The sequence below is a fragment of the Micromys minutus genome (assembly GCF_963924665.1).
Source record: "Micromys minutus genome assembly, chromosome: 7".
NCBI lineage: Eukaryota > Metazoa > Chordata > Mammalia > Rodentia > Muridae > Micromys > Micromys minutus.
In genome coordinates, this window is record NC_137976.1 from 34,397,763 (window position 1) to 34,418,410 (window position 20,648).

Consider the following 20,648-nt stretch of genomic DNA (forward strand, 5'->3'; position numbering starts at 1 on the left):
CGATGTTAAGACTGGGTTACATAACTCCCAATCTTGTACCAGTGACTTGAGATGTGGCAGTTAACTTAATTGAAAGGTCATGATCTGGGATTATAACTTAATGCATGTACTTGAGAGTGTATATTAATCTATAATCACCATATTGCTTTAAATTGTTTATTTTTAAACCTACTTTTATAACACAGGCAGTGTCATTAGTTGTGCCTTTAATTAATCCAGTGTCTAACAGTATCTAAGCACAACTACATGAATAAAATTCTGGGGGAAAAGAAAATTTAAAACACAAGACTAAAAATCAATCACAAATATAGGTTTAATTACTATTTTAAACATTCATGGGGAAAAATAAGCTAGCAAAGAAAACAAATCATAAGTTCTCCATAAGACTTGGTGCTCTGAATAATGTTTTTAAGTTTTAGAACATACAAAGGTAATAAAGGAAATGAAGATTAATTCCTTGGAGATGACTGACCATTAAGGATAGAATCACTTTGGGACTTTCTTACAACTAGATTTTAACATTTTCTATCAAGAAAAAATGGGCAATGTGCATTTATTTGCCTAAGTTATGGTAAAAGGAAGTCTGAATTCAGGTAATCAGTGGGCATTGCTGAAGTATGTTTGCTTAATTTTTTAGGATTAAAACCAGCACACTGTCTTATGCTTAAAAGGTATGACAGGAAGTAGTAAAATAAGCATGACTTCTGTGATAGACCATGCCCCAAACAGCAGACTGCTAATGGACATAAAAGGCAAAAGCTGCTCTCTAAAACACTGTTATGGATTAGCAGTGTTAGTACAAATTATTTACACCAAAACCTGTTCCAGCTGGCTGGTGTGACCAGAGCTTAGGTAATTCCAAAGGAGATTGTTAGTTGGTAGAAGGCAAACAAAGACACTAACTACTAGGTAACACTTTGGTCACCTGTCCAAAGTAGACCATTAGTGACCACAAGTCCTCCTTAGTGTGCCAATCAATGGAAAAAGGAAAGTCAACATACAAGTGGAAGAATGTGGACACAAGAAGACTGACATTCTAAGTCATGTATCCCATTCATTTTTTCCTCCAGTAACGTAAAAAGCTTTCAAAGCATCCTTGTTTGTTTGCATCTACAATTCAGGTTGCATCACCTCTTGTTTTTTTTTTTTTTTTTTTTTTTTTTAGATTCATGATACATATCCTACTGTGTTTAACAAACCTTCTAATGCTTTATGTACCTCTATCAAAAGAAAGAAAGAAAAAAAGAAAGAAAGAAAGAAAGAAAGAAAGAAAGAAGGAAGGAAGGAAAGAAGGAAGGAAAGAAGGAAAGAAGGAAAGACAGGAAAGAAAAAACTTACCAAAGATCCTCATTTCCATTTGCATTAGAAACATCTTTGTCCTGTCATTCACTTCTTTTAGTTGCTCATTCTTGAAACTATGTGTGACATGTTCTACTTTTCATATCGGTCCCTAGCAAACAGTATGACCAAAAGATTCTCAAGAAATGGAAAGATTTATTTCAACTTATTAGGTGTACTCAATTATTAAGGGAATTCAAGGCAGAAGCACAAAGAATATTTTAAAGCAGACACAATGGAGTAATGCTCTATGCTGGCTCTCTCCCCTGTCTACACTTTGCTATATTTCTGAAATATCCCAGGACTACTTGTGCAGGAAATAGTATCATTCACAGTAGGCTGAACCTCTCTTTTCAATTAAGAATCATAACACTCCTCCATAAACATGCTCAAAGAACAAGACGATCTAGACAACTCCTCAAACTAGGTGTTCCTCTAGGATAGTTCTAGGCTATATCAAGTTGACAAAATTAACTAGGGCATAACTTTTAGTCTGAAAGATTACAATATTCATTTCACTCTCCTCCTAATCTACCTTATGTTATGACACCGATAGTCTGGCCTTCTTCCTCTGTTAGATGTTGGCTTCCTTTACAGTGCTTATCTGCCTTTTCAGAATATTCTTACTCCCTCCCAAAGTTACGATTGTCATTTGTATGTAGATTATTGGTAATTTTGTACATTCCCACTCTTGTGTTTTGAGGATCAAAGTCTTCTAGCCTGGGATCAAGAAATTTGATCATATATTTGACTCCTGCCCACTCCTCTGACTGTATTTAGCATATTGTCATTGCAAACTCAATAAACTTTAAAGATGCTAAGCTTATTCCCTTTGGAACAGGGTTCAAACTATTTGAAACATTCTACTTTGCAGGATCAAATCTCAGCACTTCAGATGGTAATTTTCTGACCAGTCTATAAAAAATGGCACTTGTCCCACGTGCTCTTTTTGTCAGCATGTTGTATGTCTTATATACTATATCACTTAAAATCCTTACTTCATTTCTGTACCTACTTCATTACTGAATGTCATTTTATCACACCAGAAGCACCATGGGACCTTTAAGGCTTTTTACAGACTGCAACCTCACCTCTCAGAATAGTACCTGGCATGCAGAAGGGCCTTAATATTTGATGAAGAGAGAAACTAATCAGTTCAAGCTTAACTTGCCAGATCCAGTTTTATTACTTTCATCCTTGGCTTGCTCATCTATCCTTGTTCTGTTTTCTTTAGCTTGATGAATCTTCATTTATCCATGCTTTCTAGACAGTCATACTAATTGTACTTCAAGCCAAGAACATTTAAGGTCAACACTCATCTTGTGTCTCTACCTCCAACTTCTCCTTTGTCAAGGTCTTTGAAGCAGTCCCAATATCCACATACAGAGACATCCTTGCCGATTTACACAGATATTATTAAATTAATTTGTTGCAATTCTTTTCAATCAACTGTAAGTCAAAATATAGTAAGAATAATCTAGTGAAATATGACATGATTTGCTTGATAGCTTGGCATAGTTCCTTCATTCTAAACTTTATTTTTTAGGTGATTTTCATTAATGTAAGCTTTCTACTTCCCAGGGGCCCCTGTGGAGGATACTCCACATTATCAGATCTCAATCCAATGGGGTCATTTCTGACAGAGTTCAGACTATAGATGAATAACTGGCTAGGACTTTTCAAGGTTAATAGACAATGAGTTTTGTAAACCTATGTAATAAAATAAGTGTTGCTTTTACAAGTATGCCTATACATTTCTGGCAAATATACAATTTGGTCTTCATATGCATTTACTAACTGAACAGGATCTGTCCTGGACTCTGTTCCCTGCCATTGGATCCAGTTTCCCCTACTAAGACTTCCTGGTTGGGCTTCAATGGGAGAAGATATTCCTAGTCCTGTCAGGTGGCTTAGTACCCAAGAAGAGGGGGCAGTGGGCGGAGGGATTTGTAAGTGTAGGACTGGGAAGGGGGGTATGACTGGGATGTAAATTGAATGAATAAATAAATTAATAAAAATGAAGTATTTATCGAACAGGGCAAAATAGATATATAAAATATTTAATATACAGAGGAGCATGCAATCAGAACTATATAAATTTATGATCCTGGCACTTTTTCCTTTGTTTTTTTCTCATAATTTTACATCATCAGAAATTTGCTTTCTTAGAGCAACTGAACAAGTGCTGCAGGATTTATGCATTTAGAGTTCATTTACATTGCCTACTTAGAAAGGTTTCAATCAAATGCAAATCACATGTGTGCATACTCAACCACACACTAGGAAAGACTTGGTGTTGTGATTATCTGAACATATAATCAAATACCCTGCTACTAAAACAATTTCTGGAAACACCATTCTTAATACACAGGGAAACACCATGCCTTTTTATTTGATATACAATGACAGTGATTGGGAAGGAAGCCTAAAACTTCAATTTACATTTGCTCCAAAACTAACACTGTGAAGCATGGCTTCATTATTTCTGGAATAATTGGCCACTTCAGAGTCATTATTCTCTCATTCTTATTTTGAGCAGAATAAATGCTTCTTGCAGTACAGCAGGTGGGTTCTATCCTTTCTGCTCCTCTAATCAGGACCTACAGTTCCTGGATGATCACAGGAGACCCATCAATCAGATTCCTCTGCCTTACTTGCTTCCTCCTCTTCTCTCCAGCTCCTTTTCATTTTTTTCAATACCCATTTTCCAAAGCTCCAGTTCTGTATGAAAGATATCATTCTTGTGTCTTGATTGTTCACATCCTAAACTAAGGCACAAAAGCCAAGCTGATGGTTTAGGTGTCTCACTGTAAATACAATAGAGCAGAAGCCCGGAAGAAGGAAGGCAGAAAATTAGTTTTTATTACCTCTAGCAGGCTGAATTTTATTCTGTATTTGCTTTTTTTTTTTTTTTTTTTTTTTTTTGTAGAAAAGACCTCTAAATGTTTGCTGAGTATATTTCAATATTGTAATTTCAAAAATTAAAATGACCCTATGCTCAAGAACAGGAACCTGCATGTAATGAATTCCAAATTCACTATTATAGGCTACAGATACAAGATGTCATTGGAGTACATGGACCAGTCTAACCACAGTCACTTAAACAGAAATCCAGGAGAGTTTTTTTTTCACTAAATTTTCTGGGACAGATATCTTTATTAAAAGAATTATTATGAACATCTTCTGATGTTGAAGAATCAGTAAAATCTTGTTACTACTGCACCTTTCTCTGGCCTCTATAATGGGACTTGAAGAAAAAAAGAGTCCCACTAAATATTACCAATTTGTACATAGGAGACTAATCGAAAAGCATCTATAATTTCAAAGAAAATATTCATAATTATATGGCAATGTTATGTATTTCCAGGAAGACTGACTAATATGTTTGAATCTACAAGCTCATTGTTTTGCTTTGTCACCAACTGTGACTGCTTAATCCATCTGTGTTTTTCTCTTCCCTTTTGAATGGATGCTATTGTGAAGTATTTGAGTCAAGAAAGGAAAGAACTGCACGTATATGTACATTTTTTTCTTTCACAATCATAGGTAAATTGTTTAGCATCAAAGCCTGAACAACAACAGCTCCTTTTCTAGTGCATGTTTTCTCATTTATTCTTGACGTTAGAAGCTATACGGCATTTCTGGAATTCATTTTTGTAGCATTATCACTGATTCCATGAAATAAATCATCTGAAGAACTAAAGACACTCTGGATTTAGGTGCCTTTTAAATTCACACACAGGAGGTACAGAAGTGGCCAGTCCTGTACTTTGGAGAGCAGCATTGTAACAAAGGGGATAACATTTAAATCTGGGTAGAATTCTCTGTAATGCAGAAAGTAAAAGCAATTTATAGACTCAATACACAAAGGTTTTGTTGTGCAACAATGTGTCTGGAGAGACGTCAACAAACAGATTTTCACCCCAAACAGGGTTATGGTGATAGACCATATTAAAAATACCACCATACACTGAAATCAAATGTGGTGAACCAGTTCAGTATCATCGAGGTTACTTTGAGAAGTTTGGGAGATGGGTAGCCAAAGGAGCAATGATGGATCAAAACCAGATGTTACATATAAAGTCTACACTAGCACAAGTAACAGTGTATAAACACTGGAAACCCAAAGCTAACTAGCTAACACCCAGGTAGCTCAACAAGATAGTTTCTTTTCTAGGCAGCTCAGCTTGTCAGACAGTCTTCCATCCTGCTTACTGGAATATGCCTCTCAAACAGACCTTACTCTTTATATAACTTGGAAGAGAAAGGAGTCTAGTATATCCTGTCATTTTAGACACTTCCTAAACCTCTTTGGTTGTTTATTTTCTGAGTTAGTAGAGAACCCTCCTGAGAATGTATTGAGTCTTTAAAATTATTGAAAAAGTACAACAATAAGGAATGAAAGGTTAAAGAATGGAGCATAACCAGATTTGGGGAAAAAAAACTTGTAGATAAAGATGAAAACCTTGGAGTTTATTCCACAAATGAATGGTGCGTGGCCTATTTGTATTTGTTTTACTTTAAAACTTTAAAAGAATATAAAACTAATATAATGGAATTCTAAATTAGTGTTTTATTCTTCAAACATAGTACTATAACATATTCATCAATACCTATTCTTAAATTTAGAATATTAAAGATAAAGGGGAAATTTTGTGTCTATGGAGAATACAAAAACAGTGAGCAATGCTTAATTCTGAGAATTATTTGCTTTAATAGTTTACATTTAATTGTTCTCTTTTATCATATTAATTGATCAACTTTTGTAAGAGAAACCAATTGTGGAGAATCTACCTTGATTGCTTATTTGGGTGTTTGAAAATTTTCAGGTTGACAGCAATTTCAAAAAAAAATGCAAAACTTCTTTGTAACACTTCTTTGCTAAACACTTTAGTGCATGGTATAAATAGTTAATATATTTTAGAGCAGTATCAAGGTCTAAAATTGTACTTCTTTGCTGACCAAATGACTGCCCCCCCCTTTTTAAATTGAAGTCACAGTCAATGCTCATTTGCCAAAAAATGTACCTAATCATTTCTAGAAAGTTAAGTGGATCCTTTTAATGTTAATTCCATATGAATCAACATTGAACTACTAATCTATCATTTTATCATCATTTACATGATACTTTTCTTTATGCTAGGAAGCTGTATTATTTACATACCTTGGAGTTATTAAAATAAATTGGATAGCAACTTAATAAGTGGAAAATGGATAGGATTATATCAGCTCCTAGTTTCATAAGCTGCATTCTCTGTTCCTGAGTATGTATCTCAGTACGTCTGTCACAAGGCAGAGCCTGAAGGTGCGGAAGGAGCATTGGAATAAACTGCTCACCACGTGGCAGGTTGTGCACAGAGAAAACAATAAAGGGGCCAATCATCCAATATAGCCTTCAGGGACTTGTCTCACAATTAAGCTGCTTTTTTTTTGTTTGTTTGTTTGTTTATTTTATGTATGTGAGTACACTTTCATTATCTTCAGACTCACCAGAAGGGGCATCAGATCCCATTACAAATGGTTGTGAGCTAACATGTTGTTGCTAGAAATTGAACTCAGGACCTCTGAAAGGACTTGAGCCCTTAGCCATCTTAACCACTCTTAACTGCTCTTAACTACTGAGCCATTTCTCCAGTCCCATTTAGTTCTTTTAATGAAGTTGTTATCATCCTTAACAATGCTCAAGTGTGGCACCAAGTTCTTTTAAACTTGACTTTCTTTATATTTCAAATCATAACATTTTGGTCTAACTTTCTTTACTATTAACAATCAAAGAAAGGAAGTAAGACAGGAAGGAAGGGAGGGAGGGAGCGAAAGGGAAAGAGGGAGGGAAGGAAGAAGGGAAGGAAGAAATTCATTATTAGCGATATAAATGGTTATTTTAAGCTAACAATTTTAGAAAAGACTTTATATGAGTTTACATATAATGATAACAAAAAAATTGTAAATAGTCATTACATCACACAACACCTGAAATACAATCCTCAAACCTACTTTTCTTCTAAGCTAACCTTTATTTAAATCAATCTGTGAGTTATGACCCCTTTGTGGGGAGGTTAGAGGGTTAAATGGTCCTTTCACAGGAGTCACCTAAGACCACCAGAAGACATAGACATATTACAATTTACAACAGTAGCAAAATTACAGTTATAGAGTAGCTATGAAAATAAGTTTATGGTTGGGGTCATATCAACATAGGAGCTGTTTTAAAGGGTCAAAGCATTAGGAAGTTTGAGCACCATGGATTTAGACTGTTCTGTCTGGTATTTCTCCACACATTTCTTAGATACTAAGATACAATGGGCTAGTTTTGTTTGGAGTCAACTCAGCAATTTGTATGACACTTTTGTTCCAGTGGCAGTGGGTCAGAAGACTCACATTTGGACACCGAGTTCGGTTTCAATTGATATCATGTGGATTTTCTATTTTGTACAGAGATATTCTGAAAGACATAGCTATGCTTACAAATAATTTTTCTTTAAAAAAATAAAACTTAAAAGAAAGTTTTGGCATAGCATACCCAACCTCTGAGGAATTAGGTGAGCAGAGTCTGTGGAACCAGGTGCTTCCTGAGGAGGGGGGGAAGAAGAAAGTGTTGTCCTGGGTCTCAGGCACTTTACCCAAGCTTCGATTCTTTTCAAGTATAAAGTTGACATCCAAGTGATAAAGGGTATTTATGAGAAGAGACCCTATTCATAGATAGTTTTAGTAGTAGAAAGAGTAGCAGAAATAGTTAGTTCAACTACATAGGTTTTTCATTCAGAGCTTGAAAACAGCCACCACAGGTCAGAAAATTCCTGTCATTATAGTCAGTCGTGAGAGTGAGGATAAGAGCGATCTTCTATCCAATGAGTTATTTGTTTTCCTTGAAGAAAAAAGTCAACATAAGGAAATCCCTAAGTGTTTTCAAGACAAATGTCTCTAAATACATTATTGCTGCCATGGTATGTTTTCTGAGTGTCACATAATATTTGTATAATTTATAAATGATAACAAAGCAATCAGGCCACAGTCAGAAAAGCCAAGTGACACATAATTTAGTTGAATCTGAGGATTAGAATTAATTGTCTCTCTTTGTTCCATGTTCTAAATCTTAGTAAATGATTCAGTATGTGTCATTACAGCTTAATATTTGCATGAAATCACAGTTTAGCTGGAATAATTTAACAGCAATTAAAAAGCTATTTAATCATCATGCAAATTGGTTGTGAGGACCCTTGAGTAAGAAGGGTGTCTCTATTTTTTAAAATTTTCAACATATGTCTAAGCAGATAGATATATTCTCATGGACACCATAACATAATTGATAAAATTTCCTAGTTGTAGAGGTATAAATGAATAATAATTCAAGTTATTAATTATAAATAAGAGAAAAATCAGTAATATAAATGTGCCATAATATGGCATTATTAGGATAATTGTTTTTTTATCTCTCATGCATAAGTTTAGAAGGAAAGTAAAATGCACATTTGATCCTGTGTTTGTTTATAATTTCCTCCACATTTTCTTTCTCTAAAGGCATACATGTCTGTAAGCCCACCAAAACATAAAATGACATACAGCAAAACTTTAAGCAACCTGTAATAAAAATTCACAACATCATTCCAGTTCCACTGTTAAAGTAATAGAAATAATGGTGGCTGGAGATTGCTGCCTGTACGTGCCTAACATCAGAACTGCACGAAAGGAACTGAGGCAACATCCCAAAACCAGAGCAGTGTCATCTGATTTATTGCTTACATTTTGCTCATCAATCTTTTTAAGAGACCTTATTGCCATGGCCCTGTTCTCAAACCATGTACCATACTGTACTGTGATGGTCTTTTAAAACATGTCATTTCCTTACATTAAAACATTTAAGTCTGGCTGGGAAGAGGGTTCAGTATATAGAAAAGTATTTTTTGTAAGGACTTGAGTTCGAATCCATAGAATCAACAAAAAAAGAAGGGTTCATGGAGCAAGATTTTTATGATCCTAACTCCACACAGAAGGATAGAGGAAGCAGACCAGGATAATACCCAAAAACTTGTGAATTATGACCAGTAGAAAAACAACAAAAGGGCCAGGTCTCAAACAAGATAGAAGGTAAAAGCAGATACTGAAGATTGTCCTCTGACCACCATGCACTCTGTGGCATGTGCATGTCTTCATTCACACACACTTATACACACACACTTATTCACATGAACACACACACATATGCATGGATACACACACACACACACACACACACACACACACACACACACACACACAAATACAGCTACAAATATCTTTTTGTTAGACACAGATTGTCTAGCTGTTCTACGTAATATAACTATCCTGAATTATCTATAGTGCCGTTTGCTGCTCCTTATAAGTCACTTCATAGATTCTCCATTAGTCTTCTAATCCAGGTACCTCCCAGTCTTTTTCCATGTTTGTTTTTAAGAATTTTTCTTGACTAAAACTACGTACTTCTAACCCCTAATATTCTCATCAATCTGATCATGTTTCTTATGACTGCTAGTGCTTTCTTATGATGTTACCAAGAGTTTAGTTCCTTCTGATATTAAGATATCCCTTAATACAGAGTCTGACCCTGTTGAGATAGACCTTTAGGTTAAATTTGATCAGTGAATGAAGAGGAGATGAGGTAGGGAGGACTCACATAAATAAAAATGATGAATGGCATAATTTCACAAGATGGTGTCATTCTAGGATGCTGAGTACTATGTGGTGTGCACATATAGAAAAAATCAATAAGAAGATGACACCATATGTCATAAGAGCAGCCCAACTTAGGTGTTCTTGATGACAATGAACACAGAATTGGCTTAGTCTTCTTTAGGGATATTTCCTAATTGTTGTCTCTGATTTTCATTTTATTCCATTTCCAAATAGTTTGCCCACTCTAAATTTATGACTGTGTGTTCTCAATGGCTGGAATAATTCTATGTGTTTGGCAAAGAAATGAATGGGTGTTTTATTTTTAAATAATGAAAGTACAAGGTCTGAAAGACTGAACACAATGTGATGAGGACACATATCACAGTTGGTTTTAAATTGTGAAAATGGTAGGATAATTAATGAGGATATAATTTCTATCAATTACATATTTTACAGCAAACAGAGTTCAAAAGTGTCCTTTGGAGATATGTAGACTTTGACATTAAATATTGAAGTTTAAATACTCAAAAATTAAGAAATATACTGTATTCACCATTAAAGACTTTCTTTTTAAGCTTTATCAGATATTTAAACAGGTTCTTTATAGTTTCTGTAAAAAAAAAATGGTTATCAATTAATTTTAAAAATCAGTGGCGTGGCATGTGCTAATGAAAATTTCTATGTTGTACCACCATCATTTATCGTTTTATGCAAATACAATGTGTTTTAATTGCTTTTCCCTAGGACCTCCTTCAGCTCCTAGAAATGTGGCTTTTAACATCAATGAAACAACCCTTATTTTGGAATGGAGTCCACCCAGTGATACAGGAGGGAGAAAAGACCTCACATACAGTATAATCTGTAAGAAATGTGGTTTAGACACTAGCCAGTGTGAAGACTGTGGTGGAGGACTCCGCTTCATCCCAAGACACACTGGACTGATTAACAATTCTGTGGTAGTACTGGACTTTGTGTCTCACGTCAATTACACCTTTGAAATAGAAGCCATGAATGGAGTTTCTGAGTTGAGCATTTCTCCCAAGCCATTCACAGCTATTACAGTGACCACAGATCAAGATGGTAAGTACCATTGCTATTCTCTAAAAATTGACTCCCAGTGCTCTTTTAAGGGTAATGCATGTGGTCTAGCTTATTTAATTTAATTTACTTTAGTTGAAATATTTATGCAATAGATGAAAGCATGATCTCTTCGCTTTCGTTTCTTATCATGATGAGTAAAGAGGTTTTGTTTTGTTTGTGTTTTTATTTGTTGCTAAATGCACTGAAATTCAATCAGCCTACTTACAATTGCCATATTTGTCAAATAAAACAAATAACAATTTGTTTAAATTATAATTAATCTGTATTTTTAAAAGTTGCAGCTAACATATTTAACAATTATATTATAGCCTTGTAAAGAAAGGGCCACACTAATAGAGAAAATAAACATGAAATAATAAGTAATGACCACATATTGAGGTTATATTTTGAAAACATATCATTAGGCAGTTCTCACAATACCTATTTATTGAAGAATAAGAATGCATTATGGTTCTCTTTAATTTTATATATAAGGATTAAGTAATAATTAGCTTATGTTTAAATATACTTTAAAGAGCACATAGATAATCAATAACTCCTTCTGATCCTTCAGTCTGTTCTCTAGCTCATCCATTGTGGTCCCCATGCTCAGACAAATTTAAAAGCAATATTTCATCAGTCTATTTGAAATATCTTTGAGAATTTTCTTTCAAGTACTTGAAGGTTATTTCCTCCAGATATATAACCATATATGATGGTTTTCTTCTGAAGAAAACAGTGAAAAGGTGTACCTTAATCTTTATAATTTTTATAAGTCACACGCAATTAAATTATATTAAAATAGAAAGTTGTGTCTTATCCATCCATTTGAAATCACTAGGTATATTTGGGAGTAGGGTGTTATTTTTGTGTATGATACTGAAATATCACTAATAAACCTTAAAGTCTAGTTACAATAGTTTCACCAGGATCTAAGTAGTACTATTTAAATTATACACACACACACACACACACACACACACACACACACACACACACTCACACACTCACACACACACACATTAGGCAAAACAAATATGGGAGAAATTTCCAGATGAAGGGAAACAAGCAAGACATCCAAGTCTAAGGGACTGTGTACTGACTGGTTTTATGTCGACTTGACACAAGCTGGAGTTATCACAGAAAAAGGAGCCTCAGTTGGGGAAATGCCTCTATAAATTCCAGCTGTAAGGCATTTTCTCAACTAGTGATCAAGCTGGGAGGGCCCAGCCCATTGTGGGTGGTGCCATTCCTGGACTGGTAGACCTGGGTCATATAAGAAAGCAGGCTGGGCAAGCCAGGGGAAGCAAGCCAGTAAGTGACATCTCTCCATGACCTCTGCATCAGCTCCAGTTTCCTGACCTGCTTGAGTTGCAGTCCTGACTTCCTCTGGTGATGAACAGCGATACGGTGTAAGCTGAATAAACCCTTTTCTCCCCAAGTTGCTTCTTGGTCATGATGTTTTGTACAGGAATAGAAACCCTGACTAAAACTGATATATGTATATATATAAAGATATTTCACAGAAGCATAATATTCATGGAAGCAACTACTGTGAACTTAAAATTTAGGTACATAGTGAGAGTATTTCTAAGATATTTTTTTAAAATTAAGAAATAAACCATTTATGTAACACCAAAACCATACTAAGAATAAGACAACAGAAAAATAGCGTTGTTTATGAGGACAGTTTTGTATGATTTGGGAAATAAATTCTGTAAACAAAAACTGAATATCTGAACCAGAAAATTATATAAAAATTCTAAACAGTTTATCCTTACACACAAAAATTCTTATATTTAAGAAATATTAAGAAAACCATTTAAATGTTTACTGGTACTTATATTTAAACCTTTTTAAAAGGTCTTCCTAAACTAGTTGGTAATGGCATACACCTTTAGTCCAAGCACACAGAGAACAGAGGCAATCAGATGGTTAACTTAGTCTACAGAACGAAGACACAGAGAAAAACTACAAAACAAAACAAAAAAGAATGAACCACAGTTATGAAAACAGTTCTTGAATATTTTATCATAGATGAATAAATAAATTGTAAAGTTATAGATTAATTTTAAAACTAGGAACCTGGCAATTTCTTGTTTTAAAATCTTGCAAAATATCTTTTAAGTTTTTTAGTAAAAATTACTGTAAAACACTTTAATACAATATATTTTGATAAGATTCATTCCCCTCCCAACGACTACCATATCCATCCTTTTCTCACTAACCATAAAATTCATTGTTCTTTCTCATTCTTAACAACTAATTTAAAGCCCAAATCAAAAACTCATGTTCCATGAAGCCTGTTTTGTGTTGGTCATCTACTCCTGCATCTAAGTGCTACCACAGAGTGTGCAGTGGGGATGCAGAGCACTGGATGGAAATGGTCTGTTCCCTCTGAGAAGGTTAAAATTGTAAGTTATAAATTAAGAGAACTTGTGCCGACTTCTTTCTGCTGAAATTTTGTCAGCTTTGAACTTACACAGGCACTGTGCTTGCTGTTACTTTCTTATATGTATGATCCCTGCTGTGTTGGAGGACACTATTGCCTTCTTAGAGCAGGGCTTCTCAACCTTCCTAATGCTGCAACCCATTAATACAATTCCTCATATTATGGTGACTCCCAACCATAGAATTATGTTGCTGCTGCTTTATAACTGTAATTTTTCTAGTAATGAATTACAGTGTAAATCTGATATGTAGGTTATCTGATGTGTGACTCCCAAAGAGGTCTTGGCTCACAGGTTCTGAACCACTGCCTTAGAGTCAACTAGCATCTCTGGTTTTCACAGTACATTTTGCCTAGATTCCTAGAGGGGAAGGGTTTAATAGAGACATCCTATTAAAGGTCGAATTCTCAAGACTTTCATTCTCTACACATCACCCAGTTGTGGGTATCTCTGTTAATTACAATTTAACTCAAGAAGAGGCTTCCTGATGAGAGCAGAACAAGGCCTTGCTCTCTATTTGTAGATCAATAAGTCATTGAGATTAATTTTATTGCTATGTTCTTTTAACAGAGTCATTGTAGTATGTCTTCCTTTAGGAACCACAGAATAATTTCAGGTTCTTAGATTTTGTGACATTGTCAGATATGGTGTTGGTATTCTGGATAAGGCCAAATCTTAATTAATAGGTGCGACCAGTCAATGAGAGGTATACATGTCAGTATTTTCATACTTTATTTACTTAGACATACCAGAAAGGTATTTCATTTTGGAAGCAAAATAAGGAATCAAAACCCAAAATATTATTTGAATACACAATTCATGGTAAAATTATTCAACCCATCAATAAAATGTACAATTCAACACAAAGTATTTTACGTAGAATTTAGCAATGTAAAGTATTCATATTTGGCAGTCAAGAAGAAGCAAAATGTGTTTACAGAAAGTCTGACATTTACAAAGCATATTCAAGGTAAAATAAATAAACTTTATTAATTCTGCTGATGTTGATAAAGAGAGATTAAATCAGTTATTATCAGAGGTAAGTTGTCAAATTTTTTACCTTTTTTTAACAACTTTATTTTACAAAACAAAGATAAATGTACAGATTTTAAGCCTTTTTTGCATAAAATTATACAATACATTTTTGTCAGTACTTTTTTTATTAAAGGTTTGATAGTGTGATAAAGATCCTACCAGTAACAATGATCATAAAGTACATGTAAAACAAGATGCAACATGGAAATACTCAAAGTTTTCTCAGTGTGTAAAGATTTTTTTTTTTTTTTTTTTACAATGAGCAGACAGTGCATGTGATACAGGGTACAACCAGGAATTTGTCAATATGTTCTTGGTGAGTAAAGATTGAGCATGACTATTTTTTTTTTGTTTTGTTTTGTTTTCTTTATTTGTTGGATTTCATACAGTCCCTGAGTTGTTTCTGAGCCAGTGCGAGCCTCTGGGTTTAGCATCCCACTATCAGTGACTGAATATTATGTCTGTTCCTTTGTGACTGCGTTATCTCACTCAGGATAATATGCTCTAGATGCAGCCATTTTCTTAAGAATTTGGTTAAGTCATTTTTCTGGTGGCTGAGTAGTATTCCATTGTGTAAATGTACCACAATTTTTGTATCCATTCATCTTCTGAAGGACATCTGGGTACTTTCCAGCTTCTGGCTATTATAAATAGAGCTGCTATGAACATTGTGGTACATATAACTTTGCTGTGTACTAAGGTGTCTATGGGGTATATGCCCAGAAGTGGAATAGCTGGGTCTTCAGGTAGTATTATGTCCAATTTTCTGAGGTATTGCCAGACTGATTTCCAGAGTAGTTGTATTAGTTTGCAACGCCACCAAAAGTGGAGAAGTGTTCCTCTTTCTCCGCAACCATGCCAGCATCTGCTGTCATCTGAGTTTTGGATCTTGGCCAATCTGACTGGTGTGAGGTGGAATCTCAGGGTTGTTTTGATTTCCATTTCCCTGATGGCTAAGAATGTCGAGCACTTCCTCAGATATTTCTCAGCCATTCGATATTCCTCAACTGAGAACATTTTGTTTAGCTCTGTACCCCACTTATTATTGGGTTATTTGATTCTCTGGTGTATAGCTTTTTGAGTTCTTTGTATACCTTGGATATTAGGCCTCTATCTGATGTGGAGTTGGTAAAGATCTTTTCCCATTCTGTTGGTTGCAGTTTTGTTTTCTTGACAATGTCCTTAGCCTTACAGAAACTTTGCAATCTCATTAAGTCCCATTTGTTAATCGTTGACCTTTGTGCTTGAGCCATTGGTGTTTTGTTCAGAAAATTTTTTCCTGTGCCTGTGTGTTCTAAGGTTTTCCCTACTTTCTCACCTAACAGTTTCAGTGTATCTGGTTTAATGTGGAGATCTTTGATCCACTTACACTTGAGCTTTGTACAAGGAGATAGGAAAGGGTATATTTTCATTCTTTTTAATGCTGAGTGCCAGTTAACCAGCACAATTTGTTGAATAGGCTGTCCTTTTTCCATTGAATGTTTACAGCTCCTTTGTCAAAAATCAGGTGACCATATACATGAGGGCTCATTTCTGGATCTTTTATTCTATTCCATTGATCCACATGCCTGTTTCTGTGCCATTACAAAGCAGTTTTTAGCACAATTGCCTTGTAATATACCTTGAGGTCAGGGATAATGATTCCCACAGATGTTTTCTTGTTGTTGAGGATAGATTTTGCTATTCCAGGTCTTTAGTTATTCCATATGAAATTACACATTGATCTTTTCAATTCCATGAAGAACTGGGTTGGAATTTTGATGGGGATTGCATTGAATCTGTAGATTGCTTTTGGTAGGATGGCAATTTTTAAAATGTTGATCTTTCCAATCCATGAGCATGGGAGATATGTCCATTTTTTGAGATCCTCCTCAATTTCCTTCTTTAGAGGTTTGTAGTTCTTGTCCTACAGGTATTTCACTTGCTTAGTTAGAGTCACACCAAGGTATTTCATAGTTTTTGTGACAATTGTGAAGGGTACCTTTTCCCTAATTTCTTTCTACACATGTTTATCCTTTGAGTATAGGAAGGCTACTGATTTGTTTGAGTTAATTTTGTATCCAGACACTTTGCTGAATTGTTTATCAGCTGTAGGAGTTCTCTGGTGGAATTTTTGGGGTCACTTAAGTACACTATCATGTCATCGGCAAAGAGTGATGTTTTTATCTCTTCTTTTCCGATTTATATCCCCTTGATCTCCTTTTGCTGTTTAATTGCTCCAGCCAGGACTTCCAGTACTATGTTGAATAGGTAGGGGGAGAGTGGGCAGCCTTGTCAAGTCCCTGATTTTAGTGGGATTGCTTCAAGTTTCCCATGGTTAAGTTTGATGTTGGCTGTTGGTTTGCTGTATATTGCTTTTATTATGTTTAAGTATGGGCCTTGGATTCCTGTTCTTTTCAGGACTTTTAACATGAAGGGGTATTGAATTTTGTCAAATGCTTTCTCAGTATCTACTGAGATGATCATGTGATTTTGTTCTTTGAGTTTGTTTATATGGTGGATTACATTGATGGATTTCCTTATATTAAACCATCCCTGCATTCCAGGGATGAAGCCTACTTGGTCATGATGAATGATCATTTTGATGTGATCTTGAATTCGGTTTGCAAGGATTTTGTTGAGTATTTTTGCATCAAAGTTCATAAGTGAGATTGGTCTGAAGTTCTCTTTCCTTGTAGGGTCTTTGTGTGGTTTAGGTACGAAGGTTATTGTAGCCTCAAAAAATGAGTTAGGTAGTATTCCATCTGATTCTATCTTTTGGAATATTTTGGAGAGTATTGGTGTTATATCCGCAATAAATTTTCTGATAAAATTCTGCACTGAACCTGTCTGGACCTGGGCTTTTTTTGGTTGGGAGTCTTTTGATGATTTCTTCATTTCTTTAGGTGTGTAGGGTTATTTAGATGGTTTACTTGGTCCTGGTTTAACTTTGGGATCTTGTATCTGTCTAGGAATTCGTCCATTTCATCCAGATTTTTCAATTTTGTGGAGTATAAGTTTTTGTAGTAAGATCTGATGATTTCTTGAATTTTCTCAGTTTCAGTTGTATGTCTCCACTTTTCTTTCTGATTTTGTTAATTTGTATATTCTGTCTTTGCCCTCTAGTTTGTCTGGCTAGGGGTTTATCAATCTTGTTGATTTTCTCATAGAACCAACTCTTGGTTTTGTTGATTTTTTTCAATGGTTCTTTTTGTTTCTATTAGGTCTATTTCTGCCCTAATTTTGCTTATTTCTTGCCTTCTACTCTTCTTGGGTATATATGCTTCCTTTTGATCTAGGGCTTTTAGCTGTACTGTCAGTTTGCTGATGTAAGCTCTTTCTAGTTTCTTTTTGGAAGCACTTAGGGCTATGAGTTTTCCTCTCAGTACTGCTTTCATTGCATCCCATAGGTTTGGTATGTTGTGTTTTTGTTTTGTTGAATTCTAGAAAGTCCTTAATTTCTTTCTTTATTCCTTCTTTGACCCTGCTATCTTTTAACAGTGCGTTGTTTAGTTTCCATGTGTATGTGGGCTTTTTTTGTCTTTGTTGTTGTTAAAGATCAGCCTTAGAACATGGTGATCTGAGAGGATGCATGGGAGTATTTCAATCTTCTTATATCGATTGAGGCTCGTTCTGTGTCTATTTATGTGGTCAATTTTCAAGAAGGTGCCATGGGGTGGTGAGAAGAAGGTGTATTCTTTTTCTTTTAAGATGATATGTTCTGTATATATCTATTAATTCTATTTGGTTCAAAGTCTCTGCTAGTTTTGCAGTGTCCTTGTTCAGGTTCTGTTTCCATGATCTGTCCATTGGTGAGAGTGGGGTGTTAAAGTCTCCCACTATTATTGTGTGGGTTGAAATGTATTTTTTGAGCTTTAGTAGGGTTTCTTTTATGAATGTGGGTGCTTTTTTATTTAGAGCATATATGTTAAGGAATGAGAGTTCCTTCTGACAGATTTCCCCAGTAATGAGTAAAAAGTGTCCTTCCTTATCTTTTTTGATAACTTTTGGTTGGAAATTTACTTTATTTAATATTAGAATAGCCACTTTAGCTTGCTTCTTGGGGCTGTTTGCATGGAAGTGTTTTCCCACCCTTTTAATCTGAGACACTGTCTGTCTTTGTCTCTGAGATGAGTTTCCTGTATGAAGCAAAAGGCTGGATTTTGTTTATGTATCCAGTCTGATAGCCTATGTCTCTTTTTTGGGGAGTTGAGACCATTTAGTTAATAGATATCAAGGAATAGTTGTTTCTGTTTCCTGCTATTATTGCTATTGTGGGTTGAGTTGTTTCTGTGTCTTTTTCTTCTTTTGGTTTTCTTGTTTAGGAGTTTTCTTGTTTTTACTAGGCTGTATTTTCCCTCATTGTATTGGCTTTTCCACCTATAATTCATTGTAGTGCTGTGTTTGTGGTCAGATATTGTGTAAATTTAGATTTGTCTTGAAATATCTTCATCTCTCCATCTATGGTGATTGATAGCTTTGCTGGGTATAGCAGCTTGGGCTGGCACTTGTGCTCTCTTAGGGTGTGCATGATGTCTCTCCAGGCTCTTCTAGCTTTCACAGTCTCTGTTGAGAAATCGGGTGTGATTCTGATTGGTCTGCCTTTATATGTTACATGACCTTTTCCCCTTACTGCATTTAGTATTTTTTCTTTGCTTTGGGCACTTGGTGTTTTTACTATTATCTGTTGGGAGGAATTTATTTTCTGGTCCAACCTATTTGGAGTTCTGTAGGTTCCTTTTGTGCTCTTGGTCATCTCATTTTTAAGGGTAGGGAAGTTTTCTTCTACGATTTTGTTGAAGATATTTAGTGTGCCTCTTAGTTGATACTCTTCTCCCTCTTCTATTCCTATTATCCTTAGGTTTGGTCTTCTCATTGTGTCTTTGATTTCCTGGACATTTTGGGTTAGGAGCTTTTAGTTTTTTGCATCTTCTCTGGCTGTTTTGTCTATGTTTGCAATGTTGTCTTCTGCCCTTGAGATTCTCTCTCCCATCTCTTGTAATCTATTGGAAATGCTTGCTTCTGTGACTCCTGATTTCTTTCTTTGGTGTTCTGCCTCTAGGGTTATCTCTTTTAGTGTTTTCTTTATTGTGTCAATTTCCGTTTTAAATTCCCTCTTCCATTCCTTCATCTCTTTTGTTCTGTTTTCCTCTTGTTCTTTGAGTATTTCTCTTGTTTCCTCTTTAAAACTTCTGAATCTTTTTGCTTTTCTTCCCGTTCTTGTTTAAGTATCTCTATCAGCATCTTGAGGTATGATTTCATGTCTGAGTCTACTTTTTCTGTAGTTTTTGGCATTCCAATGTTTGCTGTTATGGGAGAGCTGGGTTCTGGTGTTGCCAGGTTGTCTTGGTTTCCTTGTTATATAATCTTTCGCTTTCCTCTTGCCATTTTGTTGTCAGTGATATGTTCTTGCCTTTCCCTTGTATCTGGTCTGTGTCCCTGGATCTCCACTGGTCCAGGTGGCAGATGGGCCGAGCCCTGTTCTACGCCTCAGAGTCGCTGGGTGGGCACAGAAAGAAGTTCCAAAGTTGTGTTCCTGGTCCCTGTATCAAGCAGGGCAGGGCAGGGGGTACGCTTTCTGTGTGCACTCCGCAGAGATCTCTCTGCTCCCTGCCTGCCTAGATCTCCTACTCACCAGTTTTTCAACCCTTAGGAGCTGCCATTCCACATAAATTATATGTTCAATACCCCATCACCACTGTTGGGTGACAATTAAAATATAGTCTGCAGTCAGGTTCATGTTTTCATTGTGAATTGTGTATATTTTCTCTGGCAGCTATAATTAATTGAACAAGCACTTGAATAGATTTAAATCTACAAAATTCACCTGTATGTTTTCAAGCCTGAGCTGTTCCCTTTTATTTATAGTTTGCTGAAGTTTAGAAACACAACCTGTTTCAAATATCAACCTTAGAGCCTTGTTGAAGAAGTCATTGGGCACACCCTGAGCTTCACTCTCCTATGCCCTCACTTTGCTGTGCTTTACATTTGGATATCTTTTCACCCTCAGTTTAAAAACAAATGTTGATGAATCTATTCTCTAAAACTGGTACAATTCTGTCCAAAGAACAACAGAAAAAATCAAAATTTTAGGTATTTTCTAACAGTAGGCTGACT

General features: G+C 35.4%; 1 protein-coding gene across 1 annotated transcript in view; it reads left to right on the forward strand.

The window, feature by feature from the left end:
* Nucleotides 1–20,648, forward strand: part of EPHA6 (EPH receptor A6) — a gene marked incomplete at both ends in the record, with an annotated part of 946,557 nt that overhangs the window by 375,728 nt on the left and 550,181 nt on the right. Inside the window, one exon of the mRNA XM_080918921.1 lies at nt 10,732–11,067. Within this exon, the coding sequence (XP_080775047.1) occupies nt 10,732–11,067 (336 nt within the window). The remainder of the gene's footprint in view (nt 1–10,731; nt 11,068–20,648) is intronic.